This window comes from Octopus sinensis, linkage group LG25, assembly GCF_006345805.1.
Source record: "Octopus sinensis linkage group LG25, ASM634580v1, whole genome shotgun sequence".
Classification (NCBI taxonomy): domain Eukaryota; kingdom Metazoa; phylum Mollusca; class Cephalopoda; order Octopoda; family Octopodidae; genus Octopus; species Octopus sinensis.
The window spans coordinates 20,828,711-20,850,215 of NC_043021.1; the positions used below are offsets into that span (position 1 = coordinate 20,828,711).

Consider the following 21,505-nt stretch of genomic DNA (forward strand, 5'->3'; position numbering starts at 1 on the left):
CTTATAGGCGCAGGAGTGGCTGTGTGGTAAGTAGCTTGCTAACCAACCACATGGTTTCGGGTTCAGTCCCACTGTGTGGCACCTTGGGCAAGTGTCTTCTACTGTAGCCTCGGGCTGACCAAAGCCTTGTGAGTGGATTTGGTAGACGGAAACTGAAAGAAGCCCGTCGTATATATGTATATATATATGTGTGTTTGTATGTTTGTGTGTCTGTGTTTGTCCCCCTAGCATTGCTTGACAACCGATGCTGGTGTGTTTACGTCCCTGTTACTTAGCGGTTCGGCAAAAGAGACTGATAGAATAAGTACTGGGCTTACAAAGAATAAGTCCCGGGGTCGAGTTGCTCGATTAAAGGCGGTGCTCCAGCGTGGCCGCAGTCAAATGACTGAAACAAGTAAAAGAGTAAAGAGTATACTGAGTTAAATGTGTTCTCAAAGAAATTCTACTCACTTGGAAGCCATTGAAGAAGCAGTGCTTGCACTGCCAGGTTTAATTTCAGAAATAGGTGCCAAATGAGAATACTGAGGGTTATGGGCCAACCAAGACTTCAGGGCCGAGCAAGCTTGCAACTGTTGGTATTCGTTGGTGTAACTCACTGCAATGGCCATCCAAGCAGTGAGGTTGTCTGGCTGCAATTCCAAGCATCTATGAAAAATAAAACAAGCGGTATTTAAAAAATAATTTATCTCTATGATCCTAATATTGTGGGCTGTTTTCTTTTCTCCTGCACAGAATCATCAGCATTTCATCATTTTAATGTCCCCTTTTCCATGTGTGCATAGGTCAGACAGAATTTGTTGGGGCAGATTTTCTATAACTGAATGTGAATTCCTGTTGTCAACCCTCAACTGCTTTTATGTAAGGTAATATTCCCCCATGGTTAAGCATGTCTCTGTAGAATATTAGAAATGAACAACACTGCTTGTATGACAGTGACATTCATTTACAATTGTCACATGGTATCAAGACACAAACATACAATGAATTTCTTTCAGTTTCTGTCTACCAAATCCACTCATAAAGCTCTGTTTGGCCCGTGGCTGTAGTAGAAGACACTTATCCAAGGTGCCATGCTGTGGGATGGAACCCAAATACCATGTGTTTGGGAAGCAAACTTCTTAACCATAGTTTAGTCAGAAGCATCAGAGTGCCTGTGATGCTTTTGAAAGGACTATTAGACTAGCACAAGGAAAAGGAAGAAGCAACTTTGTTCACAATCATCAAAGTATCAAGGCGAGCTGGCAGAAACGTTAGCACACCGAGTGGAATGCTTAGCAGTATTTCGTCTGCCGTTACGTTCTGAGTTCAAATTCCGCCGAGGTCGACTTTGCCATTCATCCTTTCGAAGTCGATAAATTAAGTACCAGTTACGCATTGAGGTCGAATGTAATCAACTTAATCCGTTTGTCTGTCCTTGTTTGTCCTCTCTGTGTTTAGCCCATTTGTGGGTAGAGAAATAGATATTTCGTCTGTCTTTAAGTCCTGAGTTCAAATTCCGCTGAGGACAGTTTTACCTTTCATCCTTTCGAGGTCAATAAATTAAGTACCAGTTACGTACTGGTGACGAGCTAATCGACTGGTCTCCCAACCAAAAAAAAAAAATATTGTGGGCCTTATTCCTTGAGTAGAAAAAAAAAATTTTATCCTTTTGGGGTCGATAAATTAAGTACCAGTTACGCACTTGGGTTGATCTAATTGACTTAATCCCTTTGTTTGTCCCCTCTATGTTTGGCCCCTTGTGGGCAATAAAGAAATAACAATCATCATGGTATCAAGTCCCTCTCAAGTAGGAAACTTGTAAAAAACCTGTTCTGAATACCTGCGATAGGTGGGTTCTGATAAAAACACCCAAGGACAGTTGGTGGTATTAAACTCACTGCAGGATGAAGCCTACAACTCAGGAGAAGATACAGTCTATCCCAAGGGATTTCTGCATAGTTTCTGCTTCCTGAACTTTATTCATAACGACAAAGATCACAGAAGTTCTTCTAAAAAATCTTTTCTTCAACATAGCTATCAATGTTTCATGTACAATACTTACTTCTTGAGAGCAGCAATGGCTGCTGGTTCCCTTTCATTTTCAGCCTGTGTTGTGCCCAGATACTGCCAAGCCTAAAAGAAGACAATAAATAAATAGCAACAACAACAATAATATAATGATAATATAATAATAATAATAATAAATGCCCTGATGCAGTACAGGCAGTGGCTCTCATGGCTTCTGATCTTAACTGATTGGAAGTGTTATCATGTACATTGTTTGTCTTGGTAATAAAAGATGGACTTCACAGCAAATATTCTGCTCAATACCACAGATTTGCTTTCAGTTGTTTGACCTTAACCAGTTGAGCAGTCCCTTAGTGGCTGACGATATTGTGCATCTCTGATCACGAGCAGAAGTAGTGGGGAGCATCGGCCATGTGTTGAGAGGGATTCTTTGGAGTTTGAATGGTTCACCTCTGAAACATAGGTGTTTCGTTCAACATCCTAAAGCAACCCTTATTCAAGGACCTTTTGAGCAAGGATGGGCTACTCAACTGAAGAAAATTCTAACTGGGTCCCACCTGCAAGGTCATGTGCTGTTTATCTTGATATGAGATCACCATGTCACACATATGATTGTGATGCATGTGCCTGGTGTACCCTTATCAGACAGGTAGTCATGATGGGTATACGGGCTTCGTATATTTTACCCCCTGTCACTTTGATGGCATGAACTGCTCTCTCACTCAATAATAATAATAAGAAGAAGAATTTTATCTACTCTGGGCACAAGGCCCAAAATTTTTAGGGAGGGGACCAGTTGATTAGATCGACTCCAGTACACAACTGGTACTTAATTTATCGACCCTGAAAGGATGAAAGGCAAAGTTGACCTCAGTGGAATTTGAACTCAGACCATAAAGACAGACAAAATACTGTTAAGCATTTCACCCGGCATTTCTGCCAGCTCACTGCCTTAATAATAATGACAATGATGATGATGCTGATAATAATAATAATAATATTGCATGGTGAGAGGGGTGAAATGGTACAGCACATTGTTAGCAGATGCCTGCAATTGGCACAACGTGAATACAAAAGATGCCATGAAGGTCTCACCGAGGAAATGACCACAGACCGAGACCTTTGGAAGTGTGCTGTGTGTGGGAAGACCCGGTAGGACAAGTGAGACCATAACCCGTGGCCTCTACCTGGGACGTAGCCAGCCCACTTATGTATACCTTTCCTTCTTGTGACACAAACCCTACTTGTGAAGACCTGTTGAGGCAAGTGAAAATGAAAAATCAAAATCAAAATCAATCAACATCAATGGAAATTGTAGCTGTGATACCAGTGCCGAGGGCACGTAAGAGAACCATCCGAACGTGGCCGTTGCCAGCGCCGCCCCGACTGGCCTCCGTGCCAGTGGCACGTAAAATGCACCATCCGATTGTGGTCGTTGCCAGCCTCGTCTGGCACCTATGCAGGTGGCACGTAAAAAGCACCCACTACACTCACGGAGTGGTTGGCGTTAGGAAGGGCATCCAGCTGTAGAAACACTGCCAGATCAGACTGGAGCCTGGTGCAGCCTCCTGGCTTCCCAGACTCCGGTCGAACCGTCCAACCCATGCTAGCATGGAAAGCGGACGCTAAACGAAGATGATGATGATGTCTAGGACTCCTATAGCGGCCCCTGCACCCCAAGGCACCTGTGATTCCTTCAGCCATCTTACACACCCCTGTGTGTCACCCTTATAGCTCCCTACACATCTATATCTGATACTTACTTCGGCATGAGATGCATCTTTCTGTACTGCTGCTTCGAACAAAAGGACGGCGTTAGGAATGTCTCCTTTCTTTAGTTTCTCCAGTCCGGCATTGAAAGGATCTTTCTGTTGTAATAACGGGTTTTCACTAGCAAACTTGTAGTCCTATAAAGAAGAAATCATATATATTAGAAACAACAACAAGAACAACCACATCATCATCATCCCTTAATGTCCGTTTTCCATGCTGGTATGGGTTGAATGGTTTCACCGGCACTAACTAGCTGAAGAACTGCCTGAGTTCCATGTCTACTTTGGTATGGCTTCTATGGCTGTGTACCCTTTCTAATGCCAACCAGTTCACAGTGTACTCTCTCTCTCTTTTACTCTTTTGTAAAAGTTTCTCTCTACCAAATCCACTCACAAGGCTTTGGTCGGTCCGAGGGTATAATAGAAGACACTTGCCCAAGGTGCCACGCAGTGGGACTGAACCCAGAACCATGTGGTTGGTAAGCAAGCTACTTATCACACAGCCACTAACCCCAGTGTTTCATTAATACTTAATTTATCAACCCCGAAAGGATGAAAGGCAAAGTCAACCTCGGCAGAATTTGATCTCAGAACATGGCAGCAGACAGAATACCACTAAGCATCTCACCTAGTGTGCTAACAGTTCTATCAGATTGCTGCTGCTGCAGCAACAACAACAACAATAACAACAGCAACAACCATCATCATCGACATTAGCGCCCGCTTTCCATGCTAGCATGGGTTGGACGGTGCAACTGGGGTCTGGGAAGTCTGATCTGGCAATGTTTCTACGGCTGGATGCCCTTCCTAACGCCAATCACTCCATGAGTGTAGTGGGTGCTTTTTATGTGCCACCGGCACAGGTGCCAGACGAGGCTGGCAAACGGCCACTATCGGATGGCGCTTTTTACGTGCCACCGGCACGGGGGCCAGTCGAATAATACAGGTGAGTTCATAGAGGGATAGTAAACTCTTCTGCTATATAGATTTTCATATTTGAGAAGTGCACTATAACACATTTTGTAAGGGCATCTGGGTTATAGAAAATTCTGTCTGACCCATGCAAGTATGGAAAACCGGATGCTGAATGAGGATGATGAGAGAGAAAGTAAGAGACAAAAAGAGGAGAGAATGATAGAGATAGAGAGAGAGAGAGGTTGAAGAATGCAGTAACTAACTTGGTAGAGTTCACTGTCAGTATATTCTGTCAACCAGGGATGGCCGTCAGTCACATTTCTGTAACACATGAAAAAAAAAAAATTCATTTAGACTTCAATGCCTCACATGAAATTGGACAGGCACTTACAAACCCATTTTGAACCAGATTTCCCAGCTGTAAATAAAAAACAAAACTGTAAAAATTCTTAGAAAAAGTGAAAAGAGCAGGTTGCAGTTATGCCTTTCAGGAAGAATTCAACAATTAGCTCTGTTGCAAGCATTCCGTGTAGACCCCAAGTCCTGGGTTACTTCTTTCTTCTCATCCTCCCTACAAAATACAAGTCACATGAGCTACCCATTTCCCTCTCACCAAAACATTGACCCTCTAGCATCTAAACTAGTCCAAATATTCTACCTGTTGTAAGTTAAAAACTAACCAGAAACAGCATCACACACCTACCCTACAATGTCATTCTAAAAATAAACGATCATCATCGGATGCCCTTCCTGACACCAACCACCTCGTACAGTAGACTGAGTGCATTTTACATGGTAACAGCACAAGCAAGGTCATTTTTGTGGAGGCACATGGCCTAGTGGTTAGAGCAGCAGACTCGCGGTCGAGGGATCGTGGGTTCGAATCTCAGACCAGGCGATGTGTGTGTTTATGAGCGAAACACCTAAGCTTCATGCGGCTCCGGCAGAAGGTAATGGTGAACTTCTGCTGACTGTTTTGCCACAACTTTCTCTCAATCTTTCTTCCAGCATCTTGCAGCTCACCTGCGATGGACTGGCTTCCCATCCAGGTGGGGAACCTATACTCCAATGAAACTGAGAAACCAGTCCTTATGAGCCAGGTATGGCTCGAGAAGGAACAAACAACAAACAAACAAGGTCAGTTTTGGCATGGTTTTTACAGTTTTTACAGCCCTTCCAAATGCCAACCACTTCAAAGTGTGGACTGGATGCTTTTTTACATCAATGAAATCTAGGAGTGAGATAATACATTATTTATTCAAACCATTTGAATAAACAAACATTGGAAAATGATAGAGCAAAAGGTGCCAAATTTTGGTATCAAAACCTACCACTCACTGCGCCACGGAAGACGCTGCCAGCTACCACCAATCAACAAAAAGGCTGGCCAGCAGCAAAAACCCTGCGAGAGTCAAGTCTGTTTGTTCGAGGAGCACAACTATTCAACTCCATTCCGTACATGTCAGAAATCTATCAGATGCAGTGTGGAATCATTCAAATTGCAGCTGGATAGATACTTAAGCACCATTAGAGATGAACCCCATCTCCCAGGATATACACAACGAGCACAAACTGACTCAAACTCGCTCCTACACATGTCAAAGTCTGTTGTTCGAGGAGCACAACTATTCAACTCCATTCCGGTACATGTCAGAAATCTATCAGGATGCAGTGTGGAATCATTCAAATTGCAGCTGGATAGATACTTAAGCACCATTAGAGATGAACCCCATCTCCCAGGATATACACAACGAGCACAAACTGACTCAAACTCGCTCCTACACATGTCAAAGTCTGTTGGTTCGAGGAGCACAACTATTCAACTCCATTCCGGTACATGTCAGAAATCTATCAGGATGCAGTGTGGAATCATTCAAATTGCAGCTGGATAGATACTTAAGCACCATTAGAGATGAACCCCATCTCCCAGGATATACACAACGAGCACAAACTGACTCAAACTCGCTCCTACACATGTCAAAATTAAACAGAGAATACAACCTGGCAACCACACCAGACTCTGAGGGTGGAGTCTTCGACTTGGCCTGAGCATGGACTCAAACTCAAATGAAATGAAATTACATTTGACAGATTAATCTGAATGCTAAAACATGAAAAAAAAAAAGGAAAAAAAAATTACCGGTCAACATCTTCCCAGTGTTTCTGAAGGTTCTCCCAAAACTGTTCATCGGAAATTGTCTCGCTGCCCATTTCTTTGGTGAATTCTTCTTGCCATTGGTCAACTAAAGACTTAGCACTCTTCATAAAAAAAAGAAAAAAAGAAAAAATATATATAAAAATATATAGGCACAGGAGTGGCTGTGTGGTAAGTAGCTTGTTTACCAACCACATGGTTCCGGGTTCAGTCCCACTGCGTGGCACCTTGGACAAGTGTCTTCTACTATAGTCTCGGGCCGACCAAAGCCTTGTGAGTGGATTTGGTAGACGAAAACTGAAAGAAGCCCGTCGTATATATGTATATATATATATGCATGTGTGTGTTTGTGCGTCTGTGTTTGTCCCCCCAACATCGCTTGACAACCGATGCTGGTGTGTTTATGTCCCCGTTACTTAGCGGTTCGGCAAAAGAGACCGATAGAATAAGTACTGGGCTTACAAAAAGAATAAGTCCTGGGGTCGAGTTGCTCGATTAAAGGCGGTGCTCCAGCATGGCCGCAGTCAAATGACTGAAACAAGTAAAAGAGTATGCAAATTGGTGCAGACATGGCTGTGTGATAAGAAGTTTACTTTCTAACCCCAATGGTTCTGGGTTCAGTTCCACGATGGACAGGTGTCTTCTTGATAGACAGAAACTGAAAGGAGCCCATCATATGTGTGTATATATATATGTGGAGGAGCAATGGCCCAGTGGTTAGGGCAGCGGACTTGTGGTCGTAGGATTGTGGTTTCAATTCCCAGGCCGGGTGTCGTGAGTGTTTATCGAGCAAAAACACCTAAAAGCTCCACAAGGCTCCGGCAGGGGGTGGTGGTGATCCCTGCTGTACTCTTTCGCCACAACTTTCTCTCACTCTTTCTTCTGTTGGCCTGCTCGCTTAGCCAGCGGGGTGGCGTCATTTGAAGGCTAAAACAATGTGAAGCGCATTGTGACCAGCGATGTCTATCAACATCTGATAGACTGGTCAGTGATGGTGATATGTATGTATGTATGTGTGTGTGTGTCCTCCACTGTGCTTGGCATCCACTATTTGTATGTTTATATCCCCATAACTTAGTGGTTTGGCAAAAGGGTCCAATAGAATACGCACCAGACTTTAAAAAGTAAGTACTGGGGTTGATCCATTTGACTAAAATTCTTCAAGGTAGTGCCTAGGTTAACACCATAAAATGGACAAGCCTCAATATCACTGTGATGTTAACCAGGCAATGACCAATCCAGTTTGAGTTGTGGTCATCATCTTGAATGCATCATGAACATTGTGAGCATCAGTGGTTCAGTGGTAGAATGCTTACCTACCACACAGGTGGCCCAGGTTCGATTCTCAGCCGATGCAACTTTCGTTTTATAGGTGCAGGAGCGGCTGTGTTGTAAGTAGCTTGCTTACCAACAACATGGTTCTGGGTTCAGTCCCACTGCGTGGCACCTTGGGCAAGTGTCTTCTACTATAGCCCCGGGCCGACCAATGCCTTGTGAGTGGATTTGGTAGACGGAAACTGACAGAAGTCTGTCGCATGTATGTATATGTATATATATGTGTGTGTGTTTGTGTGTCTGTGTTTGTCTCCCCACCCAACATCGCTTGACAACCGATGCTGGTGTGTTTACGTTCCCATAACTTAGTAGTTTGGCAAAAGAGACCGACAGAATAAGTACTAGGCTTACAAAGAATAAGTCCTGGGGTCGATTTGCTCGACTAAAGGCAGTGCTCCAGCATGGCCGCAGTCAAATGACTGAAACAAGTAAAAGAGTAAAAGAGGTTAGCTTTGTGGCACCCATTTGTCTGCAAACTGTTAAGGCTAAAAACGCTCGACCTTTATTCTCTAGAAAAATGCCGCCGCCGTGGAGATCTCATTCTTGCTCACAACATCATAAGTGGAAAGTGTAACCTCTCGAAAGAGCTGTTCTTCACTCCTGCTCCAGAGCATCGGCTGCGGGGTCACTCCGAAAAGCTCTATCTGCGACAATTTCATCTCAATCGAAGGAGAGGGGCTTTCTCCGTCCGGGTTGCGGATCCGTGGAATAAGCTGCCGGATGAGATAGTGAAGATGCCGACGACCGCTTGGTTCAAAGTCTCCCTTGACCACAAATGGCCTGAACTCTTTGCATGAACACCACCCTGTACATAACTCCATGTCCCCCTACATGGCCTTGCTTTTTGCTTTTTGAGCCAAAAAATTAACTTAACTTAACTTACAACTGTATGCCTCTACCTGAGAAGTTTCCTTCACCCTAGCTGGTTCCCTCCTTCCTAGTCTACAACACACGCACATATGTGTGTATGAAGGTGTGTGTCCTAGTGGTTAGGGTGTTGTACTGACAATCTAGAGATCAGGATTTGATTCCAAGACCAAGTGGTGTGTTGTGTTCTTGAGCGAAACACTTTGTTTCACATTGCTCCATGCGACTGAGCAAACTGCACCCACAACAACTGGCAATACAAAAATCTTGGGAAACTAACCAAGAACAATCTGCCATCCCCTGTATATCATCATCTGAAATCCAGATACAAACTGCTGTCCTTGAATGCCCGTAGTTTATGCAACAAGGTACATCTTTTTGACTCTTACGTCAAAAGTATCAACCCAGTCACGGAAACATGGGCACATTCTGCACTCTGTGATGGAGTTTTCAGCATAGCCGGCTAGAACCTGTTCCGCAAAGACCGCATTAATCGCCGTGGAGGGGGTGTGATGATTTTATGTTCGAACTCTGTTTTAAATGGGTGACCCTGCGACAGACTAGCTTTCCAATCAGAGAAATGTTGGCCTGATCACTTAGCCAAAAGCTAAAGCAATGCAAAGTGCACTGTGATCACCAATGTAAAACAGCATCTGATAGTCTGATCAATCATGGGACATATATCTAGCATACACACACACACACACAAAGATTCTTTCTGGTTACAGTTTTCCAAATCAATGCATGAGGCTTTAGTCAGCTCGGGGCTAAAGCACAAGACACAAGCCCAAACTTGAAACCACGTAAACTAGAAAGCAAACTTCTCAACCACAGAGAAAATAATTATATTTTCACAAAATTTCGTGGGTTTTTTTTGGTTATTTAGTAAGTCATTTGAATAAATATAGACTCCTGCACTATTTTACATGGCATATGATAAATGACATAAAATGTACCAAAAAAAAAAACAAAAAAAACCCTAAAAACCCAAATCATAGAATTGAAGACACAGAAAATGAAAAGCAATACAGGTACAATATTGAGTTTTCAGAACCTTTGGTTTGAAAGCCTTTCCAGAATACTGAATTTTTTTTTTCTGAAGCAGGGGTGGTTATCTTGATCAGTATGCTCTAAATCAGAGGTTCTCAACCATTTTTGGCCCCTATGGATCCCTTTGATTCCTATTCTACTCTACTGGACCTCCATAGACATTGGCTGTATTATCATCGTCATCGTTTAACGTCCATTTTCCATGCTAGCATGGGTTGGACGGTTCAACTGGGGTCTGCGAAGCCAGAAGGCTGCACCAGGCCCAGTCTGATCTGGCAGTGTTTCTACAGCTGGATGCCCTTCCTAATGCCAACCACTCTGTGAGTCAGTGGGTGCTTTTTACGTGCCACCTGCACAGGTGCCAGACGAGGCTGGCAAATGGCCGTGATCGGATGGTGCTTTTTACATGCCACTGGCACGGGGGCCAGATGAGGCTAGCAACGGCCACAATCGGATGGTGCTTTTTACGTGCCACCATCACGGAGGCCAGTCGGGGCAGCGCTGGTAATGGCCACGTTCGGATGGTTCTCTTAGTACCACCGGCACTGGTATCACAGCTACAATTTCCATTCATGTTGATCAATTTTGATTTTGATTTTCACTTGCCTCAACAGGTCTTCACGAAAAAATAATCCTATTGTATTTTTACAATTAAGCAATAGCAGGAATTGTATAAAAAGATTAATATATTTTATGTATTTTGGGAAGTATAAGCAACTTATTGCACATAAATTTTAACAACAGAATCTTATATGGACCCTCAAGGGCTGCATGGAGCCCAGTTGAGAACCACTGCAATAAATTAAACAAATACTCTTTTACTTGACTGCGGTCATGCTGGAGCACCGCCTTTATAGTTGAGCAAATCGACCTCAGAGCCCACTCTCTGCAAACCCAGCACTTATTCCATCGGTCTCCCCCACCGAACTGCTAAGTTACGGGGACATAAACACACCAGCATCGGTTGTCAAGCAATGCTAGGGGAACAAACACAAACATACACGCACACATATACATACACATATATATACATATATACCGTCCAACCCATGCTAGCATGGAGAACGGACGTTAAACGATGATGATGATGATACAACGGGCTTCTTCCAGTTTCTGTCTACCAAATCCACTCACAAGGCTTTGGTTGGCCCAAGGCCATGGTAGAAGGTTCTCAACCATTTTTGGCCCCTATGGATCCCTTTGATTCCTATTCTACTCTACTGGACCTCCAAAGACATCGGCTGTATATGAAAAAATAATCCTATTGTATTTTTACAAGGTGCCACACAGTGGGACTGAACCCGGGACCATGTGGTTGGTAAGCAAGTTACTTACCACACAGCTACTCCTGCGCCTATGTTAAATGTTAGATTTACTTAAATAATTAAATGAAATACAGGTATACATGCATTAGCACAAATTTATTAATACTGTTCTGAGCAATACTGATATATATTGCACATACCAGTAAACTAGTCTGGCAGGTGTAGGAATTTGATGTACCAGCTCATAAATTAGTGCGGATTATGAGTTATAAGAGGTTTACAACCACCATGTCCGGAAAGTCGGTGATGTATAACTATGTTCACATATATCGATATACAGTAACAGCAACACAATTTCTTTTGGATAGTAGTGACAAAATACATTAATATTCTAACTATATGTAAATATGATAATTAGTCAATCAACAATTATTCAAATATTGATCACAAATATGCAGATGTGTTAGTAGTGACAAAAATATATTAAAATACTGACCAAACAGCATAGATGTAATAGTTAAATAAAAATAAATAACTGCGCCCTTTTAAAGCCTAGCCAGGCTCATGGGCCCGGTTTCCCAGTTTCAATGGCGTATGTGTTCCCCAACTGGAAGGGACACCAGTCCATCGCAGCGTTACTCATATTTGCCAGCTGAGTGAATTGGAGCAACGTGAAATGAAGTGTTTTGCTCAAGAACACAACGCGTCGCCCGGTCCAGGAATCGAAACCACAATCTTACGATCACGATGCTGACACCTTAACCACTAAGCTACGCGCCTCCACAGATGTAATAGTTAGTGGTTACAAAATATATTCAAATACTGATCTCATATATATTTATAATAGTTAGTAGTAGAAAATGCATTCAATTATTAGCCACATACATAAGTGTCGAAGTTAGTAATAATACAAAATGCACCAAAATACTGACCATACATCATCATCATCACCATTTAACATCCATTTGCCATGCTGGCATGGATTAGATGGTTTGACAGGTGGTGACCAGCAGAAGAGCTGCCTAGGTTCTACGTCTGTTCTGACTTGGTTTCTATGGCTGGCTGCCTTTCTAATACCATCCACTTTAAAGAGTGTACTGGGTGTTTTTATACAGCTCAGGCACAGGCGTGTTTATCTGGCACCAGTATGGATATAAAAAGGCTTCATCATCATCATCATCATCGTTTAATGTCCGTTCTCCATGCCAGCATGGGTTGGACGGTTCAACCGGGGATCTGGGAAGCCAGAAGGCTGCACCAGGATCCAGTCTGATCTATCAGTGTTTCTACAGCTGGATGCCCTTCCTAACGCCAACCACTCCGAGAGTGTAGTGGGTGCTTTTTACGTGCCAGGCGAGGCTGGCAACAGCCATGATCAGATTGATGCTTTTTACGTACCACCGGCAAGGAAGCCAGTCTAGGCGGCGCTGGCATTGACCACGTTCGGATGGTGCTTTTTATGTGCCACTGGCACAGGGATCACAACTGCAGTTTCCATTTATTTTTGATGTTGGTGTCCTTGACTCAATGGATCTCCTCAAGCACAGGGTCAAAACGGTGTTTCTTTACTTGCCACCTGCACAGGAGTCAGTCCAGCAGCCCTGGCAACTGCCGGGTGCCAAAAACGAGTGTATCACTATAAATCTGATGGTGCAACCATTAAATGGTGAGGGGGCAGTGCCATCCAGAGCACCTTGCTTAGTGACGGGGGATGGTTAATAAACCAAAACTAATTATCAAGCAGTGAACTGGGGACAAACATGGACACACATATACACATGTAGGTGATGGGTTTTCTTTCAGTTTCAGTTTACCAAATCCACCCACAAGGTTTTGATTGGCTTGGGGCTGTAATCGAGGATGCTTGCCAAAGTACCACACATGTGGCTGGGAAGCAAACTTCTCACCACACAGGCATACCTGTGCTTATTGCCACACCTGTGCCTGACAAATTGAAACACAAAGGAAAACAAAAGTCCATTAAGATAGTTTAGTAAAAAGCACGCCCCCCCCCCCCCACAAAAAGAACAAAACAAAACAAACAGACCCCAAAGCTACCAATTTATGCATTTTATAATACTTAAGAATTTAAAGTTATTTCATGTCACACCACTGATGTGAATTATTTAATTTTCTTATCAAACATCTGTCTTGCAAAAATAAAAAAAGATTAGATAGCAAAAAAATAAAAGGAAAAGATTATGTTTCATGCATTTGTTAATTACACGTAACAAAACACACAGAAACCATTAGAAACAAAAATGGATCGTTAAAAAACAAAACAAAACAAAACAAACGAAATTGCTAAGAGAAAAAAATCCACTAAACAAGGAGATGCTTCAGCACTGCATAGCAAGTTTGGAGTTTTCTGTCCGACCTTACCTCTTCCGACACAAAATGTTCTACCCACTGCTCAGGAACATCCCCAGCGCTCACAGCACCAAGCAGTGCCTCGTTGTCTCTCAACTCTGTCTCCCCGTGGGTGACATTTGATATAAATTTCATGAACTATAAATCAGAACAAGAACAGTAAATAGCAAAAAAGTGGTTGGTTTGAATTGGATATGGAATTCACAGGCAGGGCTTTGTTGTTCATATATGGTTATGGTTCAGTGCAAGGATGTATTGGAGGGCAGAGGAGAATGGATAGCAGGATGGCAGATGATAATGTTAGTGGTCAGTAGAGAATGTTTGTGGGCAGTGGAGGTAGTTTGAGAGTAGTGGAGACTGTTTATAGGGAATGAAATGTGGTTTGTGGGCAGTGGAGGTAGTTTCTGGAAAGTGGAGGTTGTGTGTGGGTAGTGGAGGTTGTTTGTGGGTAGTGGAGGTTGTTTATGGGAAGTATAGGTCGTTTGTGGGCAATGAAGGGTGTTTGTGGGAAGTATAGGTGGTTTGTGGGCAGTGGAGGTAGTTTCTGGAAAGTGGAGGTTGTGTGTGGGTAGTGGAGGTTGTTTGTGGGTAGTGGAGGTTGTTTGTGGGAAGTATAGGTCATTTGTGGGCAATGAAGGGTGTTTGTGGGAAGTATAGGTGGTTTGTGGGCAGTGGAGGTAGTTTCTGGAAAGTGGAGGTTGTGTATGGGTAGTGGAGATTGTTTGTGGGTAGTGGAGGTTGTTTGTGGGAAGTATAGGTCGTTTGTGGGCAATGAAGAGTGTTTGTGGGAAGTATAGGTGGTTTGTGGGCAGTGGAGGTAGTTTCTGGAAAGTGGAGGTTGTGTGTGGGTAGTGGAGGTTGTTTGTGGGTAGTGGAGGTTGTTTGTGGGAAGTATAGGTCGTTTGTGGGCAATGAAGGGTGTTTGTGGGAAGCAGAGGTGGTTTGTGGGCAGTGGAGGTAGTTTCTGGAAAGTGGAGGTAGTTTCTGGAAAGCGGAGGTTGTGTGTGGGTAGTGGAGGTTGTTTGTAGGAAGTATAGGTCGTTTGTGGGCAATGAAGGGTGTTTGTGGGAAGCAGAGGTGGTTTGTGGGCTATGAAAGTGGTTAGTGAGCAGTGGAGGTAGTTTCTGGAAAGTGGTGGTTGTTTGTGGGAAGTAGAGGTCGTTTGTGGGTTGTGGAGATTGTTTGTGGGCGGTGGAGGTTGTTTGTGGTTAAGTGGAGGGTACTAGTGGTCAGTGAAGGATGTAAGTGGGAAATGGAGTATGTCAGTAGGCAATGGCAGTTGTTAGTGCTCAGTGAAGGAGACAAGTTGTCAGTGAAGGAGGCAAGTTGTAAGTGAAGGAGACAAGTTGTCAGTGAGGGAGGAAAGTTGCCAGTGAGGGAGGCAAGTTGTCAGGGAAGGAGACAAGTTGTTAACGAGGGAGGCATGTTGTTACTATTAGCAACAAGGTGTTAGTGAAGGAGACAAGTTGTTGGTGAAGGAGGCAAGTTGTCATTGAAAGAGGCAAGTTGTAAGTGAAGGAGGCAAGTTGTAAGTGAAAGAGGCAAGTTGTAGGTGAAAGAGGCAAGTTGTCATTGAAGGGGGCAAGTTGTCAGTGAAGGAGGCAAGTTGTCAGTGAGGGAGGCAAGTTGTCATTGAAGGGGGCAAGTTGTAAGTGAAAGAGGCAAGTTGTAGGTGAAGGAGGCAAGTTGTCATTGAAGTGGGCAAGTTGTCAGTGAGGGAGGCATGTTGTAAGCAAAAGAAGTCATTAGTGGTTAACAGATGTTAGGGGGCAGCAAAGGATGTCAGAAGTTCTACTTCAGAAAGTAGCAGATGTAATGGAACGATATGTCTTTATTACAGTTCACTTGCTGACCTGTTTTAGTTGGAGAATATAATAATGTTGCTGGTCAGTATATCATCTCAGCTCTTGTCATATGGTCAAGACATTTGTGGACGAAATCTTAAACAAGGACCTGGTTTAAGATATGGCAACAGACACAATGCAGCTAAATATACAGAAGAAGGGCTATGTGATGATGCTAAAGAATCATATGTTGATATGTTGAGCGACAGTTTATGTGAGCAGTGGCTTCCAATAAGACCTGTCTCGGACCTTATTGACATGTCCAACACATACCGACATATGTGGCATAAAGTGATGAAGATGATGTATATATATGTGTGTGTGTCTCTCTCTCTAATCTTTATATATAAAATTGAAGTTGTGTGTGTGAGACTCTGTCTCCTCCGATTTAGATTCCTAACTACTCCCACATTTTGTGGTGCAGTTTAACCAAAACTGGGTATCTTATAGTTGTCATTCATATCGAGCCCTTCTGGGTATTAGCGCGCGTCTATGATGAGTCTACGATTTAAAAAAAAATTTACCATCATTTTTCCGCATTTTTAATGATTTTTGCTCGGGTTATATAAGGGAAGTAACTCTCTAAAAATGCTTATATAGTTTTTTCCCTTACAAACCCGAGCAACGCCGGACGATACTGCTAGTAATATATATATATATATAGGAAAGGAAAAAAATAATAATAATAAGGCAGAATGCTAAACTGAAAGCAAATTTTAATATAAATGGGTGTAAGAAAGATTTTTAAAAATATGGAATGCTTCACGAATTTGCCTGTCATCCTGGGCAAGGCTCCAGTCTGATCTGGCAGTGTTTCTACAGCTGGATGCCCTTCCTAACGCCAACCACTCCACGAGTGTAGTGGGTGTTTTTACGTGCCACCTGCACAGGTGCTGGGGGAGTCCGGCATCGGCCACGATCGGTTGGTGCTTTTAACGTGCCACCGGCACGGAAGCCAGTCGAGGCGGCGCTGGCATCGGCCACGTTCGGATGGTGCTTTTTATGTGCCACCGGCACTGGAGCCAGTCGAGGCGGAGCTGGCATCGGCCACGTTCGGATGGTGCTTTTTATGAGCCTTTTTATGTGCCTACATGTTATTCTGAAAATAATTACTCAAAGCAACAAAATAATGTCTGATTAATTCGGAACACTGTGAATAAATTAGCATTATATTTTATGGATTTCAGCCTAAGTCGTTTGAAACATAAGCCTGCGACTTATACCAAGCGGCAGAGTTCCATCACCATTGAAACCGAAAATTTTGAAGCCACCAGAAAAGAAAAGGAAGAAATCAAACGAGAGGAGAGAAAGACATCTTCCACCAACATTGCCATGAAGTCAATGCTATCCATTCTTCTACGTAAGATTTGGGTCATCTTGACATCCGCATCTGATCCAAGCACCCAAAAGACCCAACACTCAGACAAATACGGGAATACGTCCTTATAAATGAAACTTCCCCATTACTAAATAGGAAATATACATAGTAGACACCATACCTCCATACCCACTTAGTTATCAATGCCATCACTATAAAGGAAGCATTCGGCAAAGAAGAGGCTAAATTCTTGGATACGAGATAAAGCCACCCCCACTGCTGCTGCTGATATTTGACAGAGTTACCTGGATGCTATAAAGAGTTAAGATAGGTGAACAGACAGACAGACAGACCAAGAACCAAACAATTGCAATTACCTCAGTATCTTCGATTCTTGGATTATTCAGAGAATCGACCAGTTCCTGAGCAGCCCTTCTCACATCCTCAGGTTGGTAACTCTGGTTCTTCTCATGCTCTTGACTCCTGCAAAAGAAGGAAAAAAATCATCATCATCACTTAATGTTCACATCATACTTGCATGAGTCGGACGAAGTTTTTGCGGTAGATTTTCTATGGCTGGATGCCCTTACTGTTGCCAACCTTCAACTGTTTTTGAGCAAGGTAATATTTCCCCATGGTCAGACATGCTTTTCATGGGAGACTGGAAATGAAAAACTTTGTTTGTATGATGATGATGCTCCTTTACAACCATCATGATATCTTAAGGTTACACACAAACACATGAATACGTAAATACACACACATACAAAGGGCTCCTTTCAGTTTCCATCTAACAAATTCACTCACAAGGCTTTGGTTGGCTCAGAGCTATAGTAGAAGACACTTGCCCAAAGTTCCACACAGTGGGATTGAACCCAAGACTTCATAGTTGGGAAAGCGAGGTTTTTAACTACACAGCCATGCCTGTAAATATATTGTATTTTGTATGTGTGTGTTTATGTTTTTAGTTATATGTGATATAAACAGGGATTATACATCTACACAAGTTTTCCATTCAAATATTTGGACTTTGTTAGACAAAGCTGAGGTAATTAGCATGAGAGGAGCAATGTTGCACAAATCACACACATTTAGAAATGGACCAAAGAGCTGCAGCTAATGTCTTACAGAGAAACTCCACATCAACCTTCACCTTAATCCAATCTCAGACAAAATGTTCAGCTTTATTGATACTGGAATCACAAAAGGACCTAAACAACATCAAGGAGTTTTAAATCTTGGTAAAGCATTTAGTCCAATGCTCTATTAATTCTACCCTCCAACCAACTGAATAATAACTATGGTAGTTATGAAGCACTTACCAATCTTTATTAGCATGTACAGGATCCAAATACTCGGCAGCCCATCTCACAGCAGAAGAATTTGAGTCTGTAGCAGATGCTGATGCACCCATGTCTGAATTTTGCGTAGATTCAGAAGCAAGGAAATCTTTCGCCCATTCTGAAGAAACAGCTAAGTCTGCAATGGCAGGAGCTGCAATGTAATTCAGAACATATAAACATTTATTTATTTATTTATTTTATTTATCTTATTTTATTTAGTTTCAGCTCACAAGCTGTGGCCATGCTGGGGCACCGCTATTTGGTGTTGCTACATGATTTTACTTCACGAATGCTTTTTAGCAAATGCCATCTGGTGCATGAGAGAGTTCGATGCAGCTGCCCTCATCTGCACCTCCTGCCGTGAAGTTGGTTCATCTGGGACACCTGACAAGAAGAGATCTAGTATCATTTTAAAGACATCTGCATCCACCCCATGCAGGTCTCTTAGGTTCTTCGGAAGGATATTGAAGAGCTGTGGGTCTCGGAAGCCCAGGCTATCACAGTATCTTGTCCTACATCTTGATGGCAAATTTGGAGTCCTTGGCACCACGCAGTGGCGCCTAGTTCTGGCATTTATGTAACTTTCAATGCCAAAGTTTGGGACAAGTCCTTCTAGGATCTTCCAGATGTATATTATGGCATATCTTTACAAGTGGGTGTTGAAAGGTCCCTGGCTTTAAGGGTGTCATGAAAGGCCTGGCTGGAGGCCCAGCATTCCAAGTTCTTTTACAGGGTTTAGAAAAATTGAAGGACTGCTGAAATAAGTGTGTGAATCTGAGAGGGGAATCTGTTGAATAAAATCATAATTAACTGATCCTTCTCTATTTTTTTTTACTAAAAGCCAGGAACTTTCCAGCAACCCGTCATGTATATAAATATATATATTACTCTTTTACTTGTTTCAGTCATTTGACTGCGGCCATGCTGGAGCACCGCCTTTAGTCGAGCAAATCGACCCCGGGACCTATTCTTTGTAAGCCCAGTACTTATTCTATCAGTCTCTTTTGCCGAACTGCTAAGTGACGGGGACGTAAACACACCAGCATCGGTTGTCAAGCAATGCTAGGGCGACAAACACACACACACATATATACGACAGGCTTCTTTCAGTTTCCGTCTACCAAATCCACTCACAAGGCATTGGTCGGCCCGGGGCTATAGCAGAAGACACTTGCCCAAGATGCCACGCAGTGGGACTGAACCCGGAACCAGGTGGTTGGTTAGCAAGCTACTTACCACACAGCCACTCCTGCACCTATATATATATATATATATATATATATATCATCATCATCATCATCATCATTTAGCGTCCGTTCTCCATGCTAGCATGGGTTGGACGGTTCAACTGGGGTCTGTGAAGCTGGAAGGCTTCATCAGGCCCAGTCAGATCTGGCAGTGTTTCTACGGCTGGATGCCCTTCCTAACGCCAACCACTCCGTGAGTGTAGTGGGTGCTTTTTACGTGCCACCCGCACAGGTGCCAGACAGAGCGGGCAAACGGCCACGAAACGGATGGTGCTTTTACGTGTCACCGGCACGGGGGCCAGGCGAGGCTGGCAACGGACACGAACGGATGGTGCTTTTACATGCCACCGACACGGGGGCCAGACAGGGCTGGCAAACGGCCACGAACGGATGGTGCTTTTACGTGTCTATATATATATATATAATATATATATATATATATAATATATATATATATATATATATACACATACACACACACATATATACATATATATATTTTATATATATAAGAGGTGAGGACAGAAATCCTTGAAAGGGATGTCAATTAGAAACAATTTGTAGAATTTATATTATGAATTTATGAATTAAAGATTGTTTACACCTACAATTTTTTCCTTTCCTTATACTTCATTTGTTTATATATATATATAGCATCATCATCATCATTTAATGTTCATTTTCCATGTTAGCATGGGTTGGATGGTTCGACCGGGGTCGGGAAGCCAGGAGGCTGCACCAGGCTACGGTCTGATATCTGGCAGCGTTTCTACAGCTTGATGCCCTTCCTAATGCCAACCACTCCATGAGTGTAGTGGGTGCTTTTTACGTGACACCGGTACAGGGGCCTGAGAAAGTTGGCAATGTCCATGATCGGTTGGTGCTTTTTACATGCCACCAGCACGGACCCCAGTCAAGGCGTCTCTGGCATTGGCCACGTTCGGATGATGTTTTTTACATGCCACCGGCACGGGTATCACAACTACATGTTCCATTTGATTTATTACATATATATATAAATATCTATATATATATATATGTATGTATGTATATATTAACAACAGTGTACAGTAATATCCATGATGGTAGAGTCTGAGAAATGTAAAGTTCCAATATTTATGTATTTATGTATATATAGTATCACGCAACTAACACCCATACCGGTGGTACATAAAAGCACCCATTACACTCTTGGAGTGGTTGGCATTAGGAAGGGCATCCAGCTATAAAAATCATGCCAAATCACAGTGGAGTCTGATACAGCTCCTCAACTTGCCAGCCCTGGTCAAACCATCCAACCCATACCAGCATGGAGAATGGACGTTAAGTGCTGATGATGATGATGACAATAGATATATATCAACTTCATCATCATTTATCATCCATTTTCCATGCTGGCATGAGTTAGACAGTTTGACCGGAACTGGTAAGCCAGAAGGCTGCATCAGTTTCCAGTCTGTTTCGGCTTGGTTTATGGCTGGATGCCCTTCTTAACGCCAACCACTCCACAGAGTATAACACGCGTGTGTACACACGCGAGCACACACACACACACACAACTATGTAGTAAAGAGGTTCCTTTCCAACTACATGGTTCTGGGGACAGGGGACGGCCCCCGTGCCAGTGGCATGTAAAAAGCACCATCCGATCATGGCCATTGCCAGCCTCGCCTGGCCCCCATGCCGGTGGCACGTAAAAAGCACCATCCGTCCGTGGCCATTTGCCAGCTCCGTCTGGCACCTGTGTGGGTGGCACGTAAAAAGCACCCACTACACTCACGGAGTGGTTGGCGTTAGGAAGGGCATCCAGCCGTAGAAACACTGCCAGATCAGACTGGGCCTGATGCAGCCTTCTGGCTTCACAGACCCCAGTTGAACTGTCCAACCCATGCTAGCATGGAAAGCGGACGCTAAATGATGATGATGATGATGAATGTACGGAGCAACTTGGATCCTCCATAACCCCAGTTTCACTTACATAGCAAACATCTGGATCTGCTTTATTCAGGAATTCCAG

General features: G+C 43.2%; 1 protein-coding gene across 2 annotated transcripts in view; it reads right to left on the bottom strand.

Annotated features, from left to right (window-relative positions):
• Positions 1-21,505, bottom strand: part of LOC115224403 (peroxisomal targeting signal 1 receptor) — a 49,170-nt gene that overhangs the window by 15,863 nt on the left and 11,802 nt on the right. The window contains exons 6-13 of one of the 2 annotated variants that reach the window (XM_029795300.2): positions 18,221-18,392; positions 17,276-17,381; positions 13,749-13,874; positions 6,835-6,953; positions 4,958-5,015; positions 3,771-3,914; positions 2,042-2,112; positions 451-645 (exon numbers count right to left, since the gene is read on the bottom strand). In XM_029795300.2, coding sequence (XP_029651160.1) covers positions 451-645; positions 2,042-2,112; positions 3,771-3,914; positions 4,958-5,015; positions 6,835-6,953; positions 13,749-13,874; positions 17,276-17,381; positions 18,221-18,392 — 991 coding nt within the window. The remainder of the gene's footprint in view (positions 1-450; positions 646-2,041; positions 2,113-3,770; positions 3,915-4,957; positions 5,016-6,834; positions 6,954-13,748; positions 13,875-17,275; positions 17,382-18,220; positions 18,393-21,505) is intronic. The other variant, XM_029795301.2, reaches the window with a different exon arrangement.